Consider the following 26647-nt stretch of genomic DNA (forward strand, 5'->3'; position numbering starts at 1 on the left):
TTCTATAAAAGAAGCCTATAGTTAGACCCGTAGATCAGCACGCTTAGCTGATCTAGGCACATAACTTAATTTTTTAATTTGTTCAATCGGCACTGTTAACATATAATTTTGGGGTAGGCACGTAACTTGGTAGGCACAATGTAGGTGTCTCTACTGTGGCACCTACCGGATATGTGGATGTGGATAGGGCCTGAGTTTGGGTATGGAATGGGTAATGCACTGGTATTTTAAGCCAAGAAAACCTTTTCCTAAGATACGTAGCGGTATCTAACTTGATTTAAATGCCACTAGGTGTGGTTTTATCAACGGCATGCGGTGGGCGCCGTTTTCCTAAGCGCCTACTGAGCTAGGCACCATTTATAGAATCAGGCCTTTAACGCCTTGTATATTAGTTTCGTCAGAATAACTTTGTTATCACAGACAACGGGGGGGAGTCCTTTTACTAAGGCGCGGTAGCCGATTTAGCGCGCGCTAAATATTAGCGTGTGCTAAACGCCAGCGGGTCCTCATCCTCATCCATTTCGCACCTTCATTACAGGAAACAACTCAAGACTTTCTTGTTTATCAAATTTTGTAGCTCTTCATACCAACGTATTTTTCATTTTTTTTTTTAATTTTATGTTTATTAAATTTCAAATTTAACATGATCCAAAAATACATCATATACAGAAATAAGCAGTCTAGGTAACAGAAACATTTAAAAGGAAAACCATATTTTTCATTTTGATTTATGTATCGTAGTTAGTCTTATGTAAACCGCTTTGAACTTTACGATAATGGTGATCTAGAAATAAATTCTTACGCTATGTTATATTCTATGGACGCGTTAGCATTTATCGCATGCTAATATTTAGTGCACGCTAAATAGGATAGCATGTTTAGTAAAAGAGGGGGAATATGAGGAAATATACTATTAGAATTTACTCAAAATAATTTGAGTTATCTCAGACCATAAAGGGATTAGATATTTTATCCTTCATATAAAATAACACAAGGAGATAACAAGCATTAAAGAGTAATTCTATAGAGTGTGACAGAAATTAGGCGCCACTTAGATGCTTATTTTGGGGAGTGAAAACAGCGGATTAATAGTAGTTAAGCACCAAAATGGGAGCGAAACGGCAGTTAGGCAGGAAAGTGTACTTAGACACCATTCTATAACTGAGAGCTAGATCCAATAACTGGCGCTGAAAAATGGTTTTGGGAAAAAATTGACACTCTGGCCCGAATTCTCTAAATGGCACCGTTGTCGGCAGCCCCCCTTAAAAGCGGCTGCCAGTCACCTGCCAATCATGTGATAGCACTGTTTAGAGAATTACACCTCCGGCAAAGTTAGGCACCAGAAATGTAGACCAGGGTTTTCAAGGCCTACATTTCCGGCACCTACCGTTGGCATGAATCACGCCACTGGAGGCGCCTGCCAGCACCTAACGTCACTGCTGGTGTTAGTTATGTCTTCTGTGGTGGTAGGCACCTCTGGGGGGGCGGGGGGGGGGGGTGATTCTGGTGCCATTTTTTTTAGGTGCCAGTAGGCGTCTAAAAATCTCTTTCAAAAGAACTCTTAAATTTTTATTTATTTTAAAAATTTATATACCGTTTAAAACTAAGCGGTTTACATAATTTACATATATAATGTTAAAATAAACATATGATAAAATAGACATGTGATACAATAAACATACAAACAATCCTCAAAAAGATATCAAAATTTGGATACTAAAGATCGTAGATAATTCATCAGTTTTACTAGAAAAAGGCATCTACAAATAGCTGCGTCTTAAGTAATTTTCTGATCCTGCCCTTTTCACTGCAATGTCGTATCTGACCCACCAAGGAGTTCCATAACTTAACTCCTGCACAACAGAAAGTCATTTTGCCAGTCTCAACAAGTCTTGGATTCACAGACGTCTTCAGTAAAGCTAAATTCTTAGAACGCAAAGGTCTTTTTGGTGTGTAGGGGTGCCATTCTGAAACAGGGCGAGATCGGCACACTAATTTCACCGCCCCTGTGAAAGAATTATGAGCCCCTGTGAAGAATTATGAATTATTCCCATTCCTCTCTCTTCTTGCCATACAGCACTTCTAAGTAAAGGAAAATGCTAGCATCTTGTCACATGACTCTTGTCACATATTAACCTGACACAAGTTTACCCTTATCCCTTATTCCTTATATGGGCAGCAATCAAACTGCCTACGTGCAGGCCCTGAGCTTAAGACTAATTAAGATAGCTTAAGGAGTATGCATTATAATCTTTGGACTGTCACATGCTTATCTTATTTGAGCAGTCCTTATTAGGTAAGGACATCAGCTGACAGGCCTTGAGGATATGCAAAGACTCAAGCTCTGTCCACTTGTTAATCAGGCCCTTGTCTAAGTGCTGAATTGGAGGATGATCACGAGGTAAAAGCACAAGGTAAAGGGAGGGTGATCATGAAGTAAAAGCATGTACCTATCTTTGTATCCACTAATGTAAAACCATGTACCTTTGTACTCACCAATCATGAGATGTGTAAACGAGGGAGTTACTATGATGTCATTAGCTTAGAAGCATAATAAATAGGGACTCGGAGCTAGCCCCTGCTAGCGCCTCCTCCCGACTCTAAGACTGCATGTGTGTGTTTCCTTTGTGGGGCATTCCTACATTGGTGTATAGTTAAAAATATTATTTTTAAACCATTCCGGGATGTTTCCATACAAGAATTGATGGCAAATCATCACTGCTTTATACTGTATACTACTGGCACCTAAGTTAATGCGCTGTTTATAGAATATGGGCCTTAGTGCTGCGGTATAATGACGCTCTTGGCTAAATGCCCTATGTAAATAGCACATAGCACCAATTCCCAAATTCAACTTTGAACACGAGGGCTTATGCCTGCTGAAACCCAGTGTAAATCTAAGGGCATCCCCAGTGTTTCTAACACTGTGGAGAATTTGGGGGAATTACTATGCCCCTCCTGTAGCCACACCCCCTTTGGGGTTGGGCTCTGTGGGATTCGGGTGCCCAGTGTTATAGAATAGTGTGCAGACAGATGCCCATGCAACTCCGAATTGGTACAAATTGACGGCAAGAATTGATTGTTAGCATCCACTTATTGCCTGTTAATGTTTCATTAATCGATTAAGTTGTGCGCGCATCTCAGAATTGCGCTGAAATTTGGGCAACTTTAATAGAATTTGGACTTGAGTAATTAAGCGGAACAGCAAAGGGTGCGTTCACCAGGGAGGAGCATGATGGGTCATGGGCGTTCCCGCTATTTATGAGAATACTTTATTGAATTCCCAAATTCCCGTGTTCAACTGATACGTTTAAGTGTCATTTACAGCAGTCGCAATCGCACCTAGAGTTAGGGAAGAAACTGTGTACTTACACCGGCAATCTGGAACTGATTTGTCAGGCCAAGGTACAACTGTGGGATAATTGCTTAGCACCCATAACACAACTAAGCCAGATGTTTTATTCAACCTGTTCATTGCAGATTGTAAGGGGACAGAGAATATTTTCCACTGAAATACACAAAAATATATTGAGAAAAAAACTAAGGGCCTCTTTTACAAGCTGCGCTAGCAGCTGCCCTGTGCTAACGGCCCCGAAGATTTAAAGGGCTTCGGGGCTGTTGCCACGCGGCAGCCACTAGCATGACTTTGTAAAAGAGGCAGTAAGGCTGTGCACTAATTTTAAATTTCATAGTGCCGTCCTATGTTTTGTCATACAATGCTCATCATGCTATGAAACACCTTGTTTGTCATGTTATGTGTTACCATGCTTTGCTACGTATGTAAACTTGGAACCCATTCTGAGCTCTCCTGGGAGAATCCTATATAATAAAACTCTAGAGCGCGCATGCGCTCTTGAAAAATCGTGATCCCTGGCGCCGTGTTTTCTGATCCGTGGCCGCGTTCCATTTTAGAACACGACCAGGGATCACTCTGGCCACTCCCCTCCTCACTCACCAATCCGAAGCAAGCTCCTCACCAAACGGAAGCAAGCACCTCACCTCCCGCCCTCGCTCACCGCTGCTGCTGCCGCTGCCGCTGATCCTTCTCTTCGGGGCAGCCTGCGATCATGGCCGGCTTTGGCGGGGCTCGCGGGCCGCTTTCTGGCCTCAGTGGCACGTTCCCTCTGATGCACGGGTTCGTGTCGGGAGGGAGCGTGCTACCGGATTGGGGAGCGGCCTGTGAGGTTCGCTGGGGCCGGCCACCACGATCGCGACCTGAAGCAGGCCAGAAGATGCCGGGATACAGGGAGGGTAAGCAGGGGAATCAATACAGGGGGCCAGAGGGAGAGGGAAAGGGGGCTGCTTTGGGGGGAGGGGTGTGTTGAGGGGAGACAGAAGGGGCCATGGAGAGACAGGGATAGGGAAAGGGGGCTGCTTTGTGGGAGGGGTGTGCTGGGGGGAGACAGAAGGGGCCATGGAGAGATAGGGAAAGGGGGCTGCTTTGGGGGGGGAGGTGTGCTGGGGACAGACAGATTTGCACTGGGGGGAAGACAGAAGGGGCCATGGAGAGACAGTTAGGGAGAGGGAAAGGGGGCTGCTTTTGGGGGTAGGGGAGTGCTTAGGGCAAACAGCTTTGCTCTGGGGGGGAAGACAGAAGAGGGCCATGGAGAGACAGTTAGGGAGAGGGAAAGGGGACTGCTTTGGGGGGAGGGTTGTGCTGGAGGCAGACAGCTTTGCTCGGGGAGGGGGGAGACAGAAGGACACAGACAGCGGCCAAGGAGAGAAAGATAAAGAAACACAGACAGACAGACACACATATATTCTAGCACCCGTTAATGTAACGGGCTTAACGACTAGTAGGATATAAAACCAAATAAATTCATTGTAATCAGTAAAAACAATAAAGGGGACAAGCATGGTATCTTTTTTATTGACTAGCTTTGGAAGATAATACCTTCTTCTTTAGATCAGAAATAAAAAATAAACCTCATAGAAATGCAGCATTGACCGGAATCTGGGTGGATTGGATGGACGAGGCCACTGGTCAGCTGTAGTGATCCTAGCAGGCTGCCGGCGGCCTCCACAGCACGTTCCCTCTGCCGTGGTTCCGCCCCTCCTCTGACGTACGGGACCACGGCAGAGGGAACGTGCTATGGAGACCGATGGTAGCATGCTAGGATCGCTACAGCCGACCGGCGATCCTCTGCAGGCTGCTTTGAAGGTGAGACCGGGAAGCCGAGAGAAAGATGGTAGACAATGAAGGAACAGAAAAGGTATTTTCTCGTGGGCCAAATCTAATTACACTGTGGGCCAGATTTGGCCCACGGACCTGAGTTTGACAACCCTCTTCTAGATGAGTGCACTTTACCCCAGGAACTTCCAAAACTACTGCTTGAGATTGGAGCATCTATCTGGACCAGGGGTCTCCAAAGTCCCTCCTCGAGGGCCGAATCCAGTCAGGTTTTCGGGATTTCCCCAATGAATATGCACTGAAAGCAGTACATGCACATAGATCTCATGCATATTCATTGTGGAAATCCTGAAAACTGACTGGATTCGGCCCTTGAGGAGGAACTTTGGAGACCCCTGGTCTGGACCATTATTCACCAAAATGTTTGCAAGATAAGCTGACTTGGGTGACCTTAAAGATCAAAATTCTGCTTTTAAAATGAATGCAGTAGCTATGTAGTAATAGAGAAATAGTCGGGATGAGATGTCATTTGCAGTGACATGGGAAACGTCAAAGGCATCTTACAGGTCATCACGGCCCATATTCTATAAACAGCATCTTAAGTTAAGTGCTGGCAGGTACACTACCGACACCTAACTTAAATGGAAAATGATGTTTTAAAAAAAAAATAAAAGCATTTTTTAAAAATGTAGGTGCCTATATCATGGTTACGGAGGCGCTTTACGATGCCTAAAGCCACTGTAGGTATGGCATTAGGCATCATAAAGCACCCTCTGCAGCCATGATTCACACAAAAGGTAGGTGCCAGAAAAGTAGGCCTTGAAAAGCCTGACCTACATTTCTGCGTCTACCTTTCACGAATCTGCAGTCCTATAAACGGCGCCGTTGCGTGATTGACACACGATCAGCAGCCGTTTCATAGGCAGCCGACACCAACGGCGCTGTTCATGGAATTCAGGCCTTCATGTCCATAACAATCGAAAATAAACAGAAAAAAAAGTAACTTTTTATGTGTTTCCTTATACTAATAAGGATCCTTTTAAATGACTACATATCTCTAGGAAAGGGAATGAGACTTGATATACTGCTTTTTCTGTGTGGTTTCCTCAATCAAAGTGGTTTCCATATTTTAGACAGGAATTTATTTTCTACCTGAGGCAATGACGTGTCAAGTGACCTGCCCCGAGTCACAAAGAGCTGCAGTAGGAATTGAGCTCACAACCTCATGGAGTTGAGGCAGCTACTCTAACTACTAAGTCACTCCTCTAATAAAACAATGGGTTTCAGACAAGGACTGTTGGCCCTCTCATAAAAAGGAGATCTTCTTTGCCTATCAGGTGGTTTCTTGCCCTTTTTTCATGAAATGATACATAACATGGGTCTAAAGTGGAAGGCCTTTATTCATCCCTATTTAAAAATGGATTGCAATTGGAAGAACTTTATTTATCCCTGTGGGTTTTGGCTTCCAATAGAAAACATATCCAGTTGTCTGACATTTTTAGCTGAGAAAAGCTCTCAAGATTGTGTCCCAAGAGTCTCACAATCTCATTATAAATCTCGGCACAATCCAAGCAAGTGATATGTTCTGTTCCTTCATGCTTCATACCACACATTGTATTAAGTACAACATAAATCTTGACCGTCTGGATCTAGAGTTTGATGTCTGAAAAACTCTAGCACTCTGGCATCATATCTCCATGGCTGCTGCTTCACAGGTTGGTAAGTGTCCAAAATGGATGCATAGAACAGAGGAGTGAGAACTAGGGAAGCCAGGGCTCAAATCTTGTAGAAATCACGCTGCTCTGTATAGCTTCGGCTACAAATTTAGAAGGGGCTTCTTTGCTCAAGAAAGCAAGAAACGAAATTCAAAGTCCTATCTTAGCATGCTTTCTCTATTTTTTTTTCTCATTTCCCCAACCTTCTGTTTTTCCCTTTGAGTATTTTCTACTCTTTCTATCAATTGTAGCTCCTATCCCTTCTTCCCTTCTGTTCTTGTTCGGTTTTTTTTTGTCCTTAAATTGTTTTTTCATTCAGTCTGTTTTAGACTAAATTATACTTTTATTGATATATTGTTATGGTATTTTTGAACACCACCTAGAAGTCTATAGTATATTTTAAATAAATTGTAAGTAAATTTAAATAAATTTTACATAAACTTGATTCATAACACTTCTACAGTTTCCTGCGCTTTATAACATTGGAATTAGAGAATGACACGGTGACAAAATTCATCACCGTTCCCGTCCCCGCGGATAACCACGGGAAACCATCTTCATGTCATTCTTTAAGGAGAGAGGGAAGAATCAGAGTATGAATGGCCACAACCACTGACCCTCAAGCTTTGCTTTGAAGAATGCTGGTGTAGAAGGACTGAGGTTGAAATAAACACTAGAAAATGACATGAGATTATTTCCCGCGGTTATCCGCGGGGACGGGGACGGTGATGAATTTTGTCACCGTGTCATTCTCTAATTGGAATACCTGCTGTGTCACAAAATCTCATATCTTCAGCTGAGAGTAAATTTCTAGAAGCTTGAATTTTTGTTTATTGTTTATCGATTTATTGAGAGCTTCTATACCGCTACTAATGACTGGAGAGTCAATTCAGAGCGGTCTACGTGAGCCTCTGCAACGGCGCTACAGTGCATGAGCTTCTGTAAAGGTGTTATAATATATTAGCTTTGTAGAGATGTTACCATAAGGAGTTGTGTGTTGTTACAATACATGGGCTCTATACTGAAATACACAGAGCTCTGTGGTGGTGTTACAGAATTATATGCACATGTGTAGACCAAATCAATTGTCCTATGAATATACACACGTAATACTAGGTTTACTATTGCACACCCCTCATAAGGAAGTTGGCTATTTCTACTAAATATAATCTATTTACATGCATCCCTGAAAGTTCTAGTTTCTTCTTTCTGCCAACTTCATAATTTATGTTGAAGTAGTTTGAGATAAGGACAGCCTTTATCCCTTTCTTGAACCTTCGGGTGTTCGTTTCTAGCTTTAATTCCTTCGGTAGGGCATTCCACCATGTCGGGACCATTACCGAGAACATTCTTGCCCTGGTGCTTTTGTATTTGATGTCTTTGAAGGAAGGTATTTGTAGTAAGGACTCTTGGCTCGAGCGCAGAGCACGCCGGGGCATATGGCTATTTAGTCTGGCCGCTAGGTATTGCGATTCCGAGAGGTGAACGGTTTTGTGCGTCTGCAATAGGATTTTGAATTTCACCCTGCTTTCAGTTTGGCAAAAAGTGTGACTTTTATCCATTTAATATTAAGATGTATATAAAAACACAATGGTTGACTCTGAATTTATTCAAAATATCTGTAACCTTTTGAGGTTTGATGTTCTGACTAACAACTGTCTTACTAATCTTGGATAGCTTAGAATAATTATTTCACATGTCTTACAAGGCATTTCCTTTTTAAAAGTCGACTCTCTTGGTCATGCTAAATATCTGCTCATTTCAGCTACACACAGATCCCAGAAATGACCTAGTCCAGGGGTAGGCAATTCCAGTGCTCGAGAGCCGGAGCCAGGTCAGGTTTTCAGGATATCCACAATGAATATATGTGAGATGGATTTGCAGGCACTGCCTCCTTGAGATGCAAATCTATCTCATGCATATTTATTGTGGATATCCTGAAAACCTGACCTGACTCCGGCTCTCAAGGACCGGAATTGCCTACCCCTGACCTAGAACAATGGAATATATACGAGTTAAATGGATATGTATGCACTGTATATATTTATATCTCTATTTTTATATTGTATCCTACTAGGAAGCCTTACAAAAGAAAAAATCTCAAAATTTTTCTTAGAAGAAAAGATTCAATCACCTTATGGACACCAGGAATCATTCTTCAGTGACCGAGTTCATTCTCTTGGGACTCACCGACGATCCAGAGCTACAGATTCTGCTGTTTATTCTCTTTTCATTGGTTTATATCATAACAATATTGGGCAATATCGGCATGCTTGTGGTCATTACTAAAGATCCTCAGCTTCAGACGGCCATGTACTTCTTCCTCAGACATTTGTCCTTCGTAGATCTCTGTTACTCAACGATTATTGTCCCTCAAACATTAATTAATTTCCTATCAGAAAAGAAAGCCATTTCATTCACTGGCTGTGCAGCTCAAATGTTTTTCTTTGTTGGAATGGCAGGCTCAGAAGGACTGATACTTGCTGTTATGTCTTACGATCGTTATGTTGCCATATGCAACCCGTTGCTTTATACCACTATAATGACGAATAATATCTGTAACCTGTTGATAACTGGTGCCTATTTTGGTGGCTTCCTCGATTCTCTCATACAAACCGCCAGTACCTTCAGTCTTCCCTTCTGCAAATCCAACGAGATTACCGATTTCTTCTGTGACATTCCCCCCCTTATAAAGCTCTCCTGCTCCGACACTTCACTGAACGAAATCTTACTCTTCCTTTTTGCGGGCAGTATTCAGGTCGGCACCCTGCTGGTCATCCTCATTTCCTACGCTTTCATCCTCCACGCCATCCTGAGGATGCCCTCGGCCGCAGGCAGGCACAAGGCCTTCAATACCTGCGCCTCCCACTTTCTCTGTGTGACCTTGTTCTACAGCACGGTCATTTTCATGTACATGCGGCCCAGTGCAAAGTACGCTATGGACCAGGACAGAATGGCATCTGTGTTTTACACGGTTATAATCCCCATGCTAAACCCCCTGATCTACAGTCTGAGAAACAAGGATGTGAAAGAAGCTCTGAGGAAAGTCATAAGGAGGACAGTCGATGCCTTGCACTAGTTTTGCCACAATAATTTTTTTAATCATAGACAATGTCTCCTCTATGAAGTAGTCAATGAAGAGGATGGTCTTTATCCCTTTCTTGAACTTTCCTGTATCTTTTTCTCATTTTAGCTCCTTCGGGAGCGCAATGCACCACCTTGGAGCCATCAGGCCTCTGGGGTACTTCTCTCTCTTTCTTTCCTTCTTTTTCTTTCTTCTCCTCCTTTTATCTTTTCCCTCCCCCCCCTTTTTTTTTTGCTATGCATATATACTGTTTATTTTTAAATGATAGGAGGGTTCTGTTTATGATATGCATGATATTGTTTTTATGTTCCATATACCGCCATCCACTGTAATGTAACAGTTTTTCTTGCCTTGAGTTTTTTTCAGTTGTATTTTGATAAAATTTTTCAATAAAATTTCTTGGGGGGGGGGAAAAAAAAGAACATATGAGTGACTTTGCAATTCAGAAAAAGCATAATGATGTTTTAAGCATAGGGAACCAGGACAGCTAATGCATTCTGTAAATTGAGAAACCGAACCCAACGTAACACAAGGAAGGCCTGCAAAGCTGCGTTACGTTAAATACCTGCTTTTGTTTTCTTATAAGTAAAGAGAAGCTGTAGTTGTTTTTCATACAGAAACAAATTGCTTCCTAGCCTTTGCTCCTAGTTTTTCTCTGATTTGCTACTTTGCATAATCTTTCCTTCTAGCTGTGTCCACTGAGACCGGGATCCAGTTCTGATCTACTTGTTTTATGCTCCAGCCCTATATTGATTATCACTTTCCCCTCCAGGACTGTGTCCCAGTAGTCATGAGAAGCAATTTAAGCACTGGTATCCCTCCTTATGTGAATTCATCGAGATCAGAAGTAAAGCACACAAGTTGGTGAGGTGTTTATAATATATTCTATCTTATTTCCATGTATACACTTCCCCCTCCGTATTTGCGAATTCTGTATCTATGGATTTGCTCTTTCGCGGTTTTATAACATAAAATGCATTTTCATTTTTCAGGCTATTTTAAGCCCTGTAAGCCCCCCCCTTAAGCCTTACCTGGTAATCTAGCGGGTTTTCGGGGTAGGAGCAATCTTCCCACGCTCCTGCCCCGTGCAGATCACTGACAGGAAATGGCTCGAGAGACTACGGGAGCTCAAGGCAGCCATTTCCTGTGAGCGATCAGCACGGGGCAGGAGCATGGGAAAATCGCTCCTGCCTGAAAACCCACTAGACCACCAGGTAAGGCTTAAGGGGGGCTTCCAGGGCCTAAAATAGCCGGGGGAAGCAGGGTTTAGGAGCAGAACCAGTCCAAATATTATTTGTGTTTTTTTAATATTTGTGGGCCGGCTCTGCCCCTAACCCCCGCGAATACGGAGGGGGAAGTGTATATCTAGACTAACCCCCTCTTTTACAAACACATAGCACGGATTTAAGCACCAGCAGCGGCGGTAACCGCTCCGATGCTCTTAGGAATTCTAGGAGGGACGGAGCAGTTACCGCCGCTGCCAGCGCTAAAAGCTCGCCCTATGCATTCGTAAAAGAGGGTGGTCAATTTGTGATTCAATTCACTACTACTATCACTACCTATTGTTATATCTATAGCTCTACTAGACAAATACGAGTACATTGTATACAAAACATGTCCAAGATGGTCCCTGCTTGACAGAGCTCGCAATCAATTCAGGACAAACAAGACAGGTAAAGGATTAGGGAGGTTCATTTATTATGGGAACAATTACAATAACTAATGTTACCAAACTACAGAGTTCCCCCCTCCGCGAATTTGCGGTTCGCGAATTGCGGACTCGCTCATTCGCGGTCTGCTCCGACCACCTTTTCCTGTAGTAAAGTCGGGCTACACCAATCAGGAGCTGCGCGTTGAAGCAGCTCCCGATTGGTGTAGCCCGACTTTACTACAGGAAGAGGCATTCAGAGCAGACCGCGAGTGATTTTCTTCACCCGCCGGCACTCCAGCTGCCCTCTCCTGCCTCCCCTGCCTTTTGACAGGCGAAAAACCGCATTTACGATTTTTCAAAATTCGCGGGGGTTCCAGAATTTCGGGGGAGTGCTGTAAACATTTGTCATCCTTTGTAGGAACTGAAGTTTAAGCAGGATATTGGTCCTTGGCAAGTTACTGTACAAATCCTCACATCGGGTTTTGGTTTTATAGTTGTGAGGCACAGAGATCCTCGAGGGTGCAAATAAAAGTTCATTTTAGCCCTGCAGTAAAGAACAATGAATCAATAAGGGTCGACTCATCCACACCTCAGTAGCAAAGAATATATTACCTCTGGAAGTAGACTTTATTCTCCTAAGTTTAATTTTTTTTAAAAATCATTTATTTATACTTTAACAAAATACAATCATTAGACAGAACAGAGTCTATCTCAAATATTACAGAGCAAATTTTTACATTTCCAAGCACCATCAAATATTCAAATTGTAAAGACTCTTAAGTGGCCCACATTAGAGACAATTCACATACCAGAGGGAATGGCATATTTAAACAACCTTTTTAACAAAAAGAAAAAAATAAATCATAATAGCAGCTCATTTTCCTACTTTTCTGGACCAGCAAATAAAGAATCATTTGGCATGCTGGATTACTAACCCCTTTCCTTCCAAAAAGAACTGCAATTCGGAGAGTTCATTAATAAAAAACATCCAAAGAGATCATACATTTACAGGGATAACGTCATTGAAATTTAACCCCCAGTGCTTTCACATTTTCTTTCAATTCTAAGAATTGAAAGAAAACCCAAGTTTAATTTTTAAGGAAAAACATTTTTGCAAAGAAAAGTTGTAGAAAGCTACTCCAAAACAGTATTATTGTTTTCAGTCTCTGGTTCTTACCTTTTCTAGGACGTTAATATCTAAGTTTAAATACATAGAATGAACGTGGTGCATCTACGTGTGTAAGTAATGGCATTTTCCTGTGTAAATGGCATAGAAAGGTAAATACTCATTTTAAAATGCCAGCGTTTACATAAACATAACATAAGAACAAATTTCTAGACTGCATAACCGTAAGTTCTATGCGGTTTACAAAAGATTATACTAAAGGAGAGAAAAAATAATTTTATAAAGAATACAGAACTAACTAATTTGTCAGAAATTTAGAAAAGAGAAAAGTTTTCAGCAACTTTCCAAAGTGCTCATATGAAATGGAACTGGCTAAGAGTAATCGGAAATCTTTGTCATGATATTTCTTACTTTTGCAGCCCTTAACCGAAGGAAACGCAAACAAAGCATGTGATTTTCTATTATTCTTCTGTGATAGAATATCATATCTGTCAACAAGAAGTTGTGGGACCCTCACTTTAAGGGGGTTCGATGGTATAAAATTATATGTGGACTTTTTAGTGGGTAAGGACAATAAACATTACATTACATTACATTAGAGATTTCTATTCTGCCATTGCCTTGCGGATCAAGGCGGATTACAAAAGAATTACAAAAAACGCATTACAAGAAGAAGATATCTGGTCATTTCTAGAGGAGATAAAGAGTAGATGAGGTTGCTTTGGGGAATTGGGAAGATATTGGGAAGTGGGAAGGAGCTAACGGCATTAAGTCGATTGCAGGAATTTCTTGAAAAGTAGGGTCTTTATTTCTTTTCTGAATGTTTTGTTGTCTGGGGTCTTAATCAGTAGACTGGAGATCTGGTGTCAAGTTTTGCTGCTTGTATGGCTAGGAGGCCTTCATATAGTTTTTTCCGTTTGACTTCTTTGATTGGAGGGTGTATGAATGGAGTGTGGGTTTTCCTATGTCTAGTTGATGTAATTTGGATGAGGCGGTTGTTCAGGTAAGTTGAGCTGTTGCCGTTTATGGTTTTAAATATACCCACATTTTAAAACATTTCCCCATCGTCATTTACACTTATTCCAAGGCTTGCTGGTTTAGGCTTATGGTATCCATCAAGGGGACAAATGTGGCTAATTCATGTGAGGGAGGTTTTTTTTTGCCAGTGAAAGGATCAAAAGCAGTTTTGATTTGTACCTTTTGGTTCTATACTGCTACATGAGTCTGAGGCTTTTCCTCCCTCTTTTTGGGTGCATGATGGGTTTGAAGAGGGGCGTACCTCGGTGCCACGATCACACAACATTTTGACTCATTATATGAGTTTATCATCACCTCAAAACGAATTCATTCATTGATTCTTCTAGTAAATGCAGTCTTATGAAGTCCAGCACTTAACACTTGTATGTTATAAAATTTGCAACTGTGCATTTTAAGACCTGCATTTTTCTACTATTTTGTAGGGCTCAAAGGTTTGCAAAATTGATGCCTCTGTTGTTCCAGGCAGCATTATTTATTCATTTATTAACAATTTAATAACTATATGTAGCATGTATAATTCTTTGTAACATATTTAACTCTATATAAAATTCTATGGAGCTCATAATCAAAACTTTAAAAGCCAGCATAAAGTCTGATGTCCTAATAGCAGGGACATCCAAGTGCCGATAATCAAAACCAATTTTCTGGACGTGCTGAAGCACTTCTAAGCTGCTGTGCATCCAAAGATCAAAGGGACAAGTTGGGAGGTGGGTTATGGGCGGGAATCAGGCGGGCTTCAACCTGGACGTACCAGCCATAATCAAAGCTTTCCTAGAGGGAACTTAGACGCCAGCAGTTACACCTGTTTGAGTTGCGTCTAAGTTCCACAAAGGTGCCCAAACTGACAAGAAGATCACTGGATGATTTAAGGCATGACCCTCCTTACTCCCCCAGTGGTCACAATCCCCTCCCACCAACCAAAGAGCAAAAAACCCCAAACAAACCCAACCTGTAGGCTTCCCATCAGATGATCACAGCAGAAGGAATCCCCATCAGCTGGGCCAGTTTGGGGGGGGTTCCTGGCGGCTCAGCTGATGGAGATTCCCTCACCAGGATCAGCTGACCTGCTGACTGTCTTTAGATAGCCATGGCAACTCTCGGAGTTATTTGGTATGTCATAGAGAACTGAAATTTACAAGAGAGGGCACTGAATTCCATTTCACTTAAAGATATCGTTTCTGTTAAAGTTCAGGATCTTTTCCAGATAAGCCCCGCCACTAATGGAAAAAGTGCACGCACCGAAAGTTAAGCCCCGCCACCTTTTGCCAGCACACGCAACCTTAACCAGTGAAGTTCTCAGCACAACGCCCCCACAACGCGGCGCGATGTGTATAAAGTAAAGTGGGGGGGTTCCCCCCCACACCCTCCGTCGGAGCACCCACAAAAGATTATAAAAAAGAGGATATGAAACTTAACATTATAAAAAAATAGGATAAACTGTCGACCATTTTTTTAAGGGCTCCGACGGGGGTGGGGGGTGGGGGGGAACCCCCCCCCCACTTTACTATATACAGATCGCGCCTCTTTTTTATAATCTTTTTTGGGTGGCGGGGGTTAACTTTTTGGCGGGGCTTATCTGGAAAAGATCCAAAGTTCATACCTTTAGACTTGAAATCCTAAATGCCTTTTTGTTGGAACCATGCTGAAACTAGATTCTTTTGGATGCGGTGTTTTTCTATTGCAGGCTCTCAAGGAACCCTGCCCAGAAGTACGACATTTATTCCAGTTTTGAGGATTTGAGTGGGAAATAAATGGAAAGTGAGAATCGGACCAGTGCGACTGAGTTCATTCTCCGGGGACTCACGGATGATCAAGAACTACAGATTCTACTCTTTGCGCTGTTACTACTGGTCTATATAACCACCTTGATGGGCAATATTGGAATCATTGTACTCACTTGCGTTAACTCTCAACTTCAGACTCCCATGTACTTCTTCCTCACTAACTTGTCCTTCTCAGACCTGTTTTATTCCTCAGCCGTCACTCCCAACATGTTACATAACTTTCTTGCGGAAAGGAAAGTCATCTCTTTTACTGGCTGTGCCACACAAATGTATTTCTTTGTAGCGTTTGCCACAGCAGAAAATTTCCTTCTTGGCGTAATGGCCTATGATCGTTATGTCGCCATATGCAACCCACTGCTTTATCCAGTGATTATGAACAAGAAGGTGTGCGTTTACTTAGCGGCTGGGGCTTATATAGGCGGTTTACTTCAATCATGTATACAGACAGGTTGTACGTTCCATTTGTCCTTCTGTAGATCCAACATGATCAATCATTTCTTTTGTGATATCCCTCCTCTCTTCCATATCTCCTGCACTGATATCACTATCAATTTAATTGTGATATTTGTCTTGGGTGGTCTAGCCACCATGAGTTGCTTTTTCACCATTATCATCTTCTATATATATATCCTCACCACCATCCTGAAGATCCACGCTGCAGGGGGAAGACGGAAAGCTTTTAACACTTGTGTGTCTCATTTCACCTGCGTCACCATATTCTATGGGACAGTCATCTCCATGTATTTCAGACCAAACTCGTTGAGTTTTGGTCTGGATCAGGACCAAGTGGCTTCTGTGTTTTACAGTATTGTGATTCCCATGTTAAATCCCTTGATTTATAGCCTTAGAAACAAAGAAGTGGTAAATGCATTGAAGAAAGCAATTGGGAAAACAAAAGTTTGTCTTTGTAGGCCATAATCATGGGTCAGAAATGATGGATCTAGTGGAATGTGTCCCCTTCTAGTCCCTCTCTTCAGGTTATCAGTCAGCAAAAATATTTATAGAAACTCAATGAGATTCTCTAAAAAGGTATGGCTGTGGTTTTTAGTTTTGTGGTGATAATGCTAAAGCCAGAGGACTTGATAGTCAAAGAAAAACAAAACTGAGTTAATAAATGTAAGCTTCTCAATTACAGTAGGTACTCAGTCTTATTTTAAGCTGAATTTAGAAGCATAATTTTTCAGTTGAAAATAATATCTAAATTTAGGAGCTTAAAATGATCTGCTCAATATTCAACCAGTTGCAGTCAGCAGAATATGGCCCTGATTTTAAAAGCCAGGCCATGTCTAAGCACTAATATTGAACATCCAGAGCCATGCAGGCTGCCAGATCTTATGTGGGTGTCGTCAGATATTCACTAGTTACCACTTATGTAGGCACTACCTGAATATTGTTCGAGGCTCACTTAAGATGACACAGAATTCCCATTAGAACTACAATCCCGAATATTAGGATTAGAAATTGATAACCAACTATCCATGAAAAGCCACGTACAATCAATAATAAAACAATCTTTCTTTTTGATGAGAAAGCTAAGCTCCATCAGAAATTACTTTGAAATAGAAGCTTTCTGAATTTCAGTGCAATCCCTAATCCTATCTTGACTAGACTACTGAAATATAACACTAGTTCTTTGCTCTAAAACATTGCTATCGCGTCTACAACTAGCTCATCATGCAGCACTAGGACTCATGTATGAACTATGGAAATCGAAATACCTACAGCCTTACTATATGACTGCCCATATCCGCAAGGATCAAGTTTAACATAGGCATCACTGCCTTTAAGACCCTGAGGAGGAATGCCCCCAACTACCTAACAGAGTTGGCAATCCTACTCCATGGTACCTCCAACAGATATTCCATCAGAAATCTTTTCCAAATAAAATTCCCAACATGTAACAATATATCCATCCAATAGCAAATAGCAAAATGCTGAAAACAACTACCATTTACACTATGATCTTGTGACCAGTATCTCAGGTTCAGAAAACTTCAGAAACTAACTATTCATGCTTATGTTCCTTTGTCAAAATGGTGCTCTGTTCATCATGGTGATTTGTCTGTGCCATCTGTAAGGGACCTGAGATTGAATTCCTCATGTGTGACTATGTTCTCCTGTAGAGGATCATGGTGATTTGTCTGTGCCATCTGTAAGGGACCTGAGATTGAATTCCTCATGTGTGACTATGTTCTCCTGTAGAGGACCACAGGAATGGAATCTTCTACCTTTGTACATCAGAAAGCAATGTCATCTCGTTGGGTTTCAGAAGTTATTGAAGAGACACTTATTTTGCAATGTGAAATATGGGCATTAATTCAGCTGTTTAGGTGTAAGTGTTGGTCGCTTGTTTGTGTGACTGTTTTTTATATGTATTGAAAAGCGGGTTATAAATTTTTTTTAAAAAAAAACAATCTTCTAAAAGTATTTCTATACCAATACAGGGAGCCAACCCTGAAGTAACTGAAACTGTAGTTGTAAAAGCCCATTTCTAAACTGTCTAATGCAACTCCTGGAACGAAATGAAGAACCAACAATTTCCTACTTGTAACTATATATTTGAAACTATGGCCTAACTCTATTAATAGTTATACTGATCTACCTGTACTAGTAACCCTATTGAATGTCCGTGTCAATGTGTTCATTGTAACTTCATGGATAACTGACCCAACCTCTTGTATTGTAATCTGACCATGAACTGAATGGGTAAATGTGTAACAGAAAACCTGATTAACATAACATAATATATCATATGAAATATAGCTGCAAGAAGGGAGATTACAAGCAACATCCAGGCATATTTATTCATGGAAAGTGTGGTGAAGGTCTACATTGCGCCCTCAGAAGAGGTGATGGAAATATTGCAAGTAATGGCATTCCAAAATGTGAGGAATAAACACAGATCACCAGATATTTAAACCCATTTAACTAGCTATCCAGCAAATATTCAGCGGGAGATAGTGGGTTATCTCCCGCTGAACATTGACAGTTAGCATTTAGAGGTTAGTCGTATAAATTGTGCAATATAACTGGATGAAATTGGTCCAGAAAAAAGCTACTAAAATGGTATGTGGTCTCCATAATAAGGCGTATGGGGACAGACTTAAAGATCTCAATCTGTATACTTTGGAGGAAAGGCGGGAGAGGGGAGATATGATAGAGATGTTTAAATACATACGTAATGTACATGCGCATGAGTTGAGTCTCTTTCATTTGAAAGGAAATCTGCACTGAGAGGGCATAGGATGAAGTTAAGAGGTGATAGGCTCCGGAGTAATCTGATGAAATACTTTTTTACAGAAAGGGTGGTAGATGCGTGGAACAGTCTCCTGGAAGAGGTGGTGGAGACAGAGACTGTGTCTGAATTCAAGAGGGCCTGGGATAGGCACGTGGGATCTCTCGGAGAGAGAAAGAGATAATGGTTACTGAGGATGGGCAGACTAGATGGGCCATTTGGCCTTTATTTGCCATCATGTTTCTATGTTTCAAGAACCATAAAACTCTATGACCTCACAATGCAGGTGTAAAGAGCCTTAGCCTATAAGAAGAGAAGATGCAAATGTTAAGAGCCTTAGCCAAAAGGGAGAGAGAAAAAGAGATAATGGTTACTGCAGATGAGCAGACTAGATGGGCCATTTGGCCTTTATCTGCCGTCATGTTTCTATAACCATAAAGCTCTATGACCTCACAATGCAGATGTAAAGAGCCTTAGCCTATAAGAAGAGAAGATGCAAATGTTAAGAGCCTTAGCCAATAGGGAGAGGAGGAGATTGTGGATGCTGTGGACGGACAAACTGGATGGGCCATTTGGCCTTTATCTGCCATCATGTTTCTATGTTTGGTCCATTAATTAGCCAACTGAAATATCTTTCACTGGTTTAAATCTAACCAGCCACTGCTGAATATCGACTTTGTCGGTCAAATTTAAACTGGCCATAAACACCCAAATATTCAGTGCCAGTCACTGGAAACAGCCCAGTCTTGAATATCCGGACTGACCACCGACCATGGGACTCATCCGGGCTGTCTCCCTCAGTCTGAATATTGACCCCAGATTGTTCTAATGGCAAGAAGACAGAAACCAAGCAGTTAGGAACAGCAGTGAAATCATTTCTAATTCCAGAAAGAGATGGTGGTGGTGGTAGTGGTGGTGAAGCTTGCATGGAGCAGCAGATAAACACAAATCATTGTACTGGGTGGACTGGATGGCCCAGTTGGGTCTTTATCTGTTACCAAATATCATGTTATATGTAAGTACTGTATATTTTTATATATCCATTTTTATTCTGTCTCCTATTAGGAAGCTTTACAAAGGAAGAAAACGTTCAATCCCTCTATGAACATCAGGAGTCATTCCTCAGTGACTGAGTTCATTCTCTTGGGACTCATTGATGATCCAGACCTATAGATTCTGCTCTTTATTCTATTTTTATTGATTTATAGCTTAAAATATTGGAGAATATTGGCATGATTGTGGTCAATACTAAAGATCCTCAGCTTCAGACTGCCATGTGCTTCCTCCTTATAATGTTCTTGGTCTTATTTACCATTCCTTTCCTAATAATTCCTAGCACCCTGTTTGCTTTTTTGCCACAGCGATACTCTGGGCAAAAGATTTCAGCGTAGTGTCTACATTGCAATGACACCCAGATCCTATTCTTGGGTGCTGACTCCTGGTGTACATTATTTTGCATTTGTCCATATTAAATTTCATCTGCCATTTGGATGTCCAATTTTCTATAGTCTTCCTGCAATTTTCCATAGTCCTCATATGTTTTGACAGTTTTGAATAGTTTTGTGCCATTTGCAAATTTAATTATGTTATTTGTTGTTCCAATTTCCAGATCATTGATAAATATGCAAAATTGCACTGGACCCAGTACAGATCCCTGCAGCATTCTACTATTCACCCTGCTCAATTGAGAAAAATGGGCATTAACCCTACTCCTTATATTCTATCCAATGACCAATTTCTGATCCAAAGCAGAACATTGCCTCCTATCCCATTACTCTTTAATTTTCTCAGGAATCTCTCTTGGGGAACTTTGGGAAAAGTTTCTGAAAATGTGCAGTTAATAAAAATGAATTATATGTGTTTATATAAAACGCAAAGTATAGGGTGGAATTGTCTAAATCAGAATGATGTCCACACAACAGAATGTCCTTCAACTCATCTGATGGTCCAAATAATTTTATTCATCCAATAACTCAATGACTCGACATGCACATGTTTTGGCCAAACAGGCCTGCTTCAGGAGACTTAAGAGTCTTCAAAGTGGTGTCAAATGGTGTTATTAATAAATGTGTAGTCTCTCATTTAAATGCTATGCAACAGTTGCTCAGGGCCAAGAAACGTACTGGGCGTACTGGAATTGCTATTTGGACCATCAGATGAGTTGAAGGACATTCTGTTGTGTGGACATCATTCTGATTTAGACAATTCCACCCTATACTTTGTGTATTTGAGTTTGTGGTTTTGTTTCCCCTGTTTTATTCTTCTGTTTATCTAAAACTCCACTCGTGCACTCAAAATGCAATTCATTTAAAGTTCAAGAATGTTTTTCTTTTTTAACCTGTGATGTGCTTTTTTAACCTGTGTATAGTGTTATGAAGGAAGTTATTGAGTAGTGAAGGGTTTGTGAATCCTCAGCGACAGTGAGGGGTTTTTTTTTCTCCACTATCTTTGTGAACAGGGGTGCCAAAGTCCCTCCTCGAGGGCCGCAATCCAGTCGGGTTTTCAGGATTTTCCTAATGAATATGCATGAGATCTATTTGCACGCACTGCTTTCATTGTAGGCTAATAGATCTCATGCATATTCATTGGGGAAATCCTGAAAACCCGACTGGATTGCGGCCCTCGAGGAGGGACTTTGACACCTCTGCTTTGTGAAGATCTTATTCCCATGTAGATTTTTTTGCTTTGAATAATATGAATGGAGTGTTAAGTTATTGTTGAGGCCTGGATCCATTTTTTGTTCTAGAATTTTTGGCTCTGTAACAAGCCGTTTTAATACCCTTATAAGTGAAACGATCCCCCTCTTCTATTAAACTGCGCAGAGACCCTCGCTGAATGGCCCGCGCTGCGCCCGACGCTCATGGGAACTCTATGAGCATCGGGAGCAGCGTGGCTCACTGCGCTAAAAACTGCTAGCGCAGTTTAATAGAAGAGGGCCTATGTCTTAAAAATTGCTGCTGTAAATCCAAGAAGATAGACGGCAAGCTTGGTGCCTCAGTTAAGAGCAGCAGAGAAATAATTTTCACTTCCAAGAAGAGACAGTGGTGGTGGTTTTGTCGGGTTATCATCTGATGTTACAGGCTGGATTGGCCAGTTGTGTCTTTAACAGCCTTCAAGTATGATGTTAACATAGAAGTCTTGATTTTTTTTTTATTCCTGTTTCAAAGTTTTCAAAAGAGTAAATTCTTTTATTTTGAGAGGCAGAAAAAAAATAATTCATCACTTATTCGTAGTAAATATGTACTGTCTTTAGGAATACACAGAAAACAGATGCAATGTAAGTTATATTAGCTGAATGAACGGATCATATGTACTGCACTCATATATCTATTTTATATTTTTTTTATATTTTATCTTAACTAGGAAGCCTTACAAAAGAAGATTCTTTTTGGAAGAGAACATTCAATCCCCTTATGGACATCAGGAATCATTCCTCAGTGACTGAGTTCATTCTCTTGGGACTCACTGATGATCCAGAGCTTCAAATTCTGTTCTTCGTTCTATTTTTATTGGTTTATAGCATAACAATATTGGGTAATATCGGCATATTTGCGGTCATTACTATAGATCCTCAGCTCCAGACGCCCATGTACTTCTTCCTCAGGCATTTAGCCTTTGTAGATCTCTGTTACTCAATGGTTATTATTCCTCAAACATTAATCAATTTCTTATCAGAAAAGAAAACCATTTCATTTTCTGGTTGCGCAGCTCAAATGTTTTTCTTTGCTGCAGCTGCAGGCTCAGACCTATTGATCCTTGCCGCCATGTCTTATGATCGCTATGTTGCCATCTGCAACCCACTGCTTTATACCACCGTTATGACAAAAAATATTTGCTTTGGACTGGTAAGCGGTGCCTATTTTGCAGCCTTAGTTAATGCTATCGTGCATACAGCCAGTACCTTCAGTCTGTCCTTCTGTAAATCCAACGAGATTACCGATTTCTTCTGTGACATTCCACCCCTCTTAAAACTTTCCTGCTCCGACATATCATTGAATGAAATCTTACTATTCATTTTTGGAGGCAGCATTCAAGTTGGCACCCTGCTGGTCATCCTCATTTCCTACGCTTTCATCCTCTACGCCATCCTGAGGATGTCCTCGGCCGCAGGCAGACACAAGGCCTTCAATACCTGCGCCTCCCACTTTATCTCTGTGAGCTTGTTTTACGGCACTCTCATTTTCATGTATATGCGGCCCAGTTCAAAGTACGCAATGGACCAGGACCGAGTGGCATCTGTGTTCTACACGGTTATAATCCCAATGCTAAACCCCCTGATCTACAGTCTGAGAAATAAGGATGTGAAAGAAGCTGTGAGGAAAGTCATCAAGAAGATAGTTGGCGACAGACTCTGTAAAGGATGATTATGTTAAATGCCGCTGAATGCCTACATCGGTGCCGACATTAATTACCTAAACGAGCTTTAACAAGCTCAGAATTGGAAAAAAAAATTCAGGCACCTACCTGAGTCTATAAAAGGTAGGTGCCTATCGCATAAAACCTAGTGGAGACAGAGATAGGTGCCATTAGGCACAATTCAGAAAATAAATTAGGCACCTGCTATGTAGGCCAGTAAAACCCTGGCCTATGTTACTGGCACCTAAGTTTGTGATTGGCGCTGTAAGGTATGATTCTGTAAACAGTGCCTAAGCGTGATTGACATGTGGCCGGCACCGTCTTTCAAGGCATCTACCGATTTAGACGCCCTTTATAGAATCTGGTTCTTGACGACCTACATTAGTTTTGCCACAACAATGATTTTTGTAATCACAGACAATGTGCGGATCATATTATTTCTTAATATTATAATTTACACATTTTCTCCTTCATATAAATAATCCATGGAGAAAGCAGACTTTATAGGGTAATTCTATACAGTATTAAGGAAACGAGAAAGAAGTTGGTCTACTAGATCCATCGTGGAAAGTAGAAAAGAAGCCGATTTTGTTGATCCAGCTCATTTAGAAATTTTCCTTCAAGATATACCTAAATTAGATATGTTGCCTTTAACGAATGCAGAGGTTGAGATCAAGTGAAACTAGAATGTTTATCTGCCTGACTTAGAAGATTTTGGTATACTGTTTGGTTTTTTTGTTTTCTTGGTAACTCCAACAGGTCAGTCAGCCCGCATAATAATGTGGACTTGATATTATATTTTCTTTTAGTTTGATGTATTTTCTTTTGAATTTGTTTATTGTCTGAAGTTGTTATATGTTGTGACAAATCAATAAATTTATAAATTAAAAAAAAAGAAAAGATGCCGATCACTCATATGAAGTGACACAGTCTTTCTTCAATGCACTCCTAGGATACAGAAAGTACCCAACACGACTGTGTTTTGCCATAATTGGTTGCATCAGGGGCAAAGCAACTGTGAGGACCTCTTGAATATGACTTTTTTTGGAATATAATTTTTGTTGAGAAAATGTCAAATTACAAAGAGTAAACATTGTATGGGATATCAGACCATTATAATCTAGAAGATATACAAAAATAACATCCAGTAAGAGAATCATTCCATCCAAAAAGGATGGTTAATGTACAATAATGTAGGTATGATTTTTGCACATTCTCCTTTAAAGCAGACTCCTTCGATCAAAGATTTCTGCATCTTAGAGGAAATATGCCAAGAAGGCGCCCAGGAAGGAAGCAAGCGGCACTTTTCTTGACTCTTTTCCTTCACTGATATGAAATGAAACAAAAAGTGTGGAATAACTTGTAAGTTTCATGGCTCTACATCATTCTCGTCTTGGTTGGGCTGAGAACTTTTCAGCAGCCTTTCGTATTGTGATGTCATAATGCCTCATTCCACCAATGCCTAAGAGCCAGCCTCATCGGTGATGTCACAATGGCTTGGTTTCCCTATACTTGTGCCCATTTACTAGATGCATTTGCCTCATTGAAATGAACAGTGTCAAGAAAAGAGTGGAATAACTTGTAAGTTTCATGGCTCCACGTCATTCTCGTCTTGGTTGGGCTGAGAACTTTTCAGCGTCCCCTCGTATGCCTCTTAAATCCAGGTATAAATCCTGGTGCATAAGTTGGATGAGCATTCCCAGTGTTCTATAACAGTGGTTCCCAACCCTGTCCTGGAGGACCACCAGGCCAGTCGGGTTTTCAGGCTAGCCCTCATGAATATGCATGAGAGAGATCTGCATATAATGGAGGTGCCAGGCATGCAAATCTGCTCCATGCATATTCATTAGGGCTATCCTGAAAACCCGACTGGCCTACAGGGTTGGGAACAATTGTTCTATAACACTATGCCCAATGCCTCTTCCATGTCCATGACTTCATTTAGGTCATGTTCTATAGGACTTGGATACCAAGTGTAATAGAATAGCACATACAGAACTCCTCATTGGTGACAATTGACGTGAATAATTGATTGTTAGTGAACGGACACGTATCAGAACTTTAGTAAGTGTCCTTAGGCATATGTTGTTTAAAGATGCAAAGGTAGGCCCTGTTTATCTTTCCCTTCTTTGAAGATGGTATAAGGACATCTATGTTTGTCTTTCTTTCTTTGACATGAATGTTTAAACAGAGTTGTAGTGAAGTGAATTCAATTGTTTTGTTAAGCCGTATTTACAGACAGCTTTAGTTAAGAAGCTCTGCTGGTCAAGGCTTTTTCTGACCCTCTGTGGACTTCAATCTCTAGATAGGAAAAATGCTGATGTGTTTAAAGTTTCATGTGACCTTACGTCACATGCCATCACATGCTGGCAAACCTGATTCGTATAAATATGTGAAACTCATAATAAAAGACGGACATATTTGAAAGATGGTTTCTGGTCTTTAAGATGTGTCCCCAGGTACCTGACTTACATATGACAGAGACAGAGAAAGTATGGGGCAGGAATTGGGACCTGAATCCTTTTCAGTTGGGGGCTCGTCCGGGATGGGCAGATGATATCACCGGTATTTTGTGAGTATTTCTGAATTTTTTCTGTTCTTTAATACTCACTGGGTAGTGGTGACCTGTACCCAACCCTTTATTTTAAGTTCAAGCTTTGGGTTCTATTATGGAGTTTTTTTGGGAAAAATCTCGGGGTACTTTCGGTAAGCGCCCCTCATATATATAAGCAGCTGCCATTCTTTCGGAAAGAATGAAATTATTTATAGAACCCCCCTGCCCACTCTGTCATTTGTAAGGTTAAAAACTTTTATAGAGTATAAGATTTTATTGTCTCTTATTACTGTACCTCGCTTATAAGGTAAGATAAGCGAATATTTTTGCATTGTTATATGGGTTTTGTAATGAGTCATAAAGGCACTTACTCCTAGACAAATGAGACTTGTACGGCTGTGTGTGTGTATGACATTTTTCCTTCAGCTCCCATCTTTCTGTGTCACCAATGTTTACTACTGAGGTAGGACATGCTGTTATGTGGAATGAATTGAATGCGCTGTTTGAATCAGTCTAAGATCTTTCCCTTGTAGTTAAAAAAAAGAAACAAGAAAAAGAAAAAATTCCGTTTTAAAGGTTTTCTTTCTTGTGCAGAGCAAAGCTAATCTGTTCTTTACTTTCATTATCAGGGTCTGTGCATGAATGTTTTTGTCCCTTCCCCCAGACTTCTCTGTTTGGGCTTCCACTGACCCCCTATAGTGCTTCTTTGAAATTACTCATTCTTGGTTTTATAAAGCAGTAAGGTGAGATTCCACTGCTTGTCTCTTGACTTTTCTCCGGCATTATCAAAACCACCATCTCTTCTTATAATACGCCCATCGCTCTTGTTGCCAAAGCTGATGGCATTCCCTGTTTCATCCTAGATTTTCGGGCTGTTAATGTTTTGGTAATTCTCATTGCCCTTATGTTTCTTCCACCATTCCACCGGCAGCCAATGATTTTTTTTCTGTCATTTTCCTAAAGAATGTTTTA

The 26647-nt window shown here is 41.0% G+C and overlaps 2 protein-coding genes across 2 annotated transcripts; both read left to right on the forward strand.

The window, feature by feature from the left end:
* Positions 1–15491: 15491 nt before the first annotated feature.
* Positions 15492–16448, forward strand: LOC117348157 (olfactory receptor 1019-like). The gene has a single exon (XM_033919859.1). The coding sequence runs from the start codon at positions 15498–15500 to the stop codon at positions 16446–16448; it is 951 nt and encodes a 316-aa protein (XP_033775750.1). The 5' UTR covers positions 15492–15497.
* A 5730-nt stretch (positions 16449–22178) lies between these two features.
* On the forward strand, positions 22179–23169 carry LOC117348188 (olfactory receptor 1019-like). The gene has a single exon (XM_033919946.1). The coding sequence runs from the start codon at positions 22179–22181 to the stop codon at positions 23127–23129; it is 951 nt and encodes a 316-aa protein (XP_033775837.1). The 3' UTR covers positions 23130–23169.
* The last annotated feature ends 3478 nt before the right edge of the window (positions 23170–26647 follow it).

Source organism: Geotrypetes seraphini, chromosome 14 (genome assembly GCF_902459505.1).
Source record: "Geotrypetes seraphini chromosome 14, aGeoSer1.1, whole genome shotgun sequence".
Lineage (NCBI taxonomy): Eukaryota > Metazoa > Chordata > Amphibia > Gymnophiona > Dermophiidae > Geotrypetes > Geotrypetes seraphini.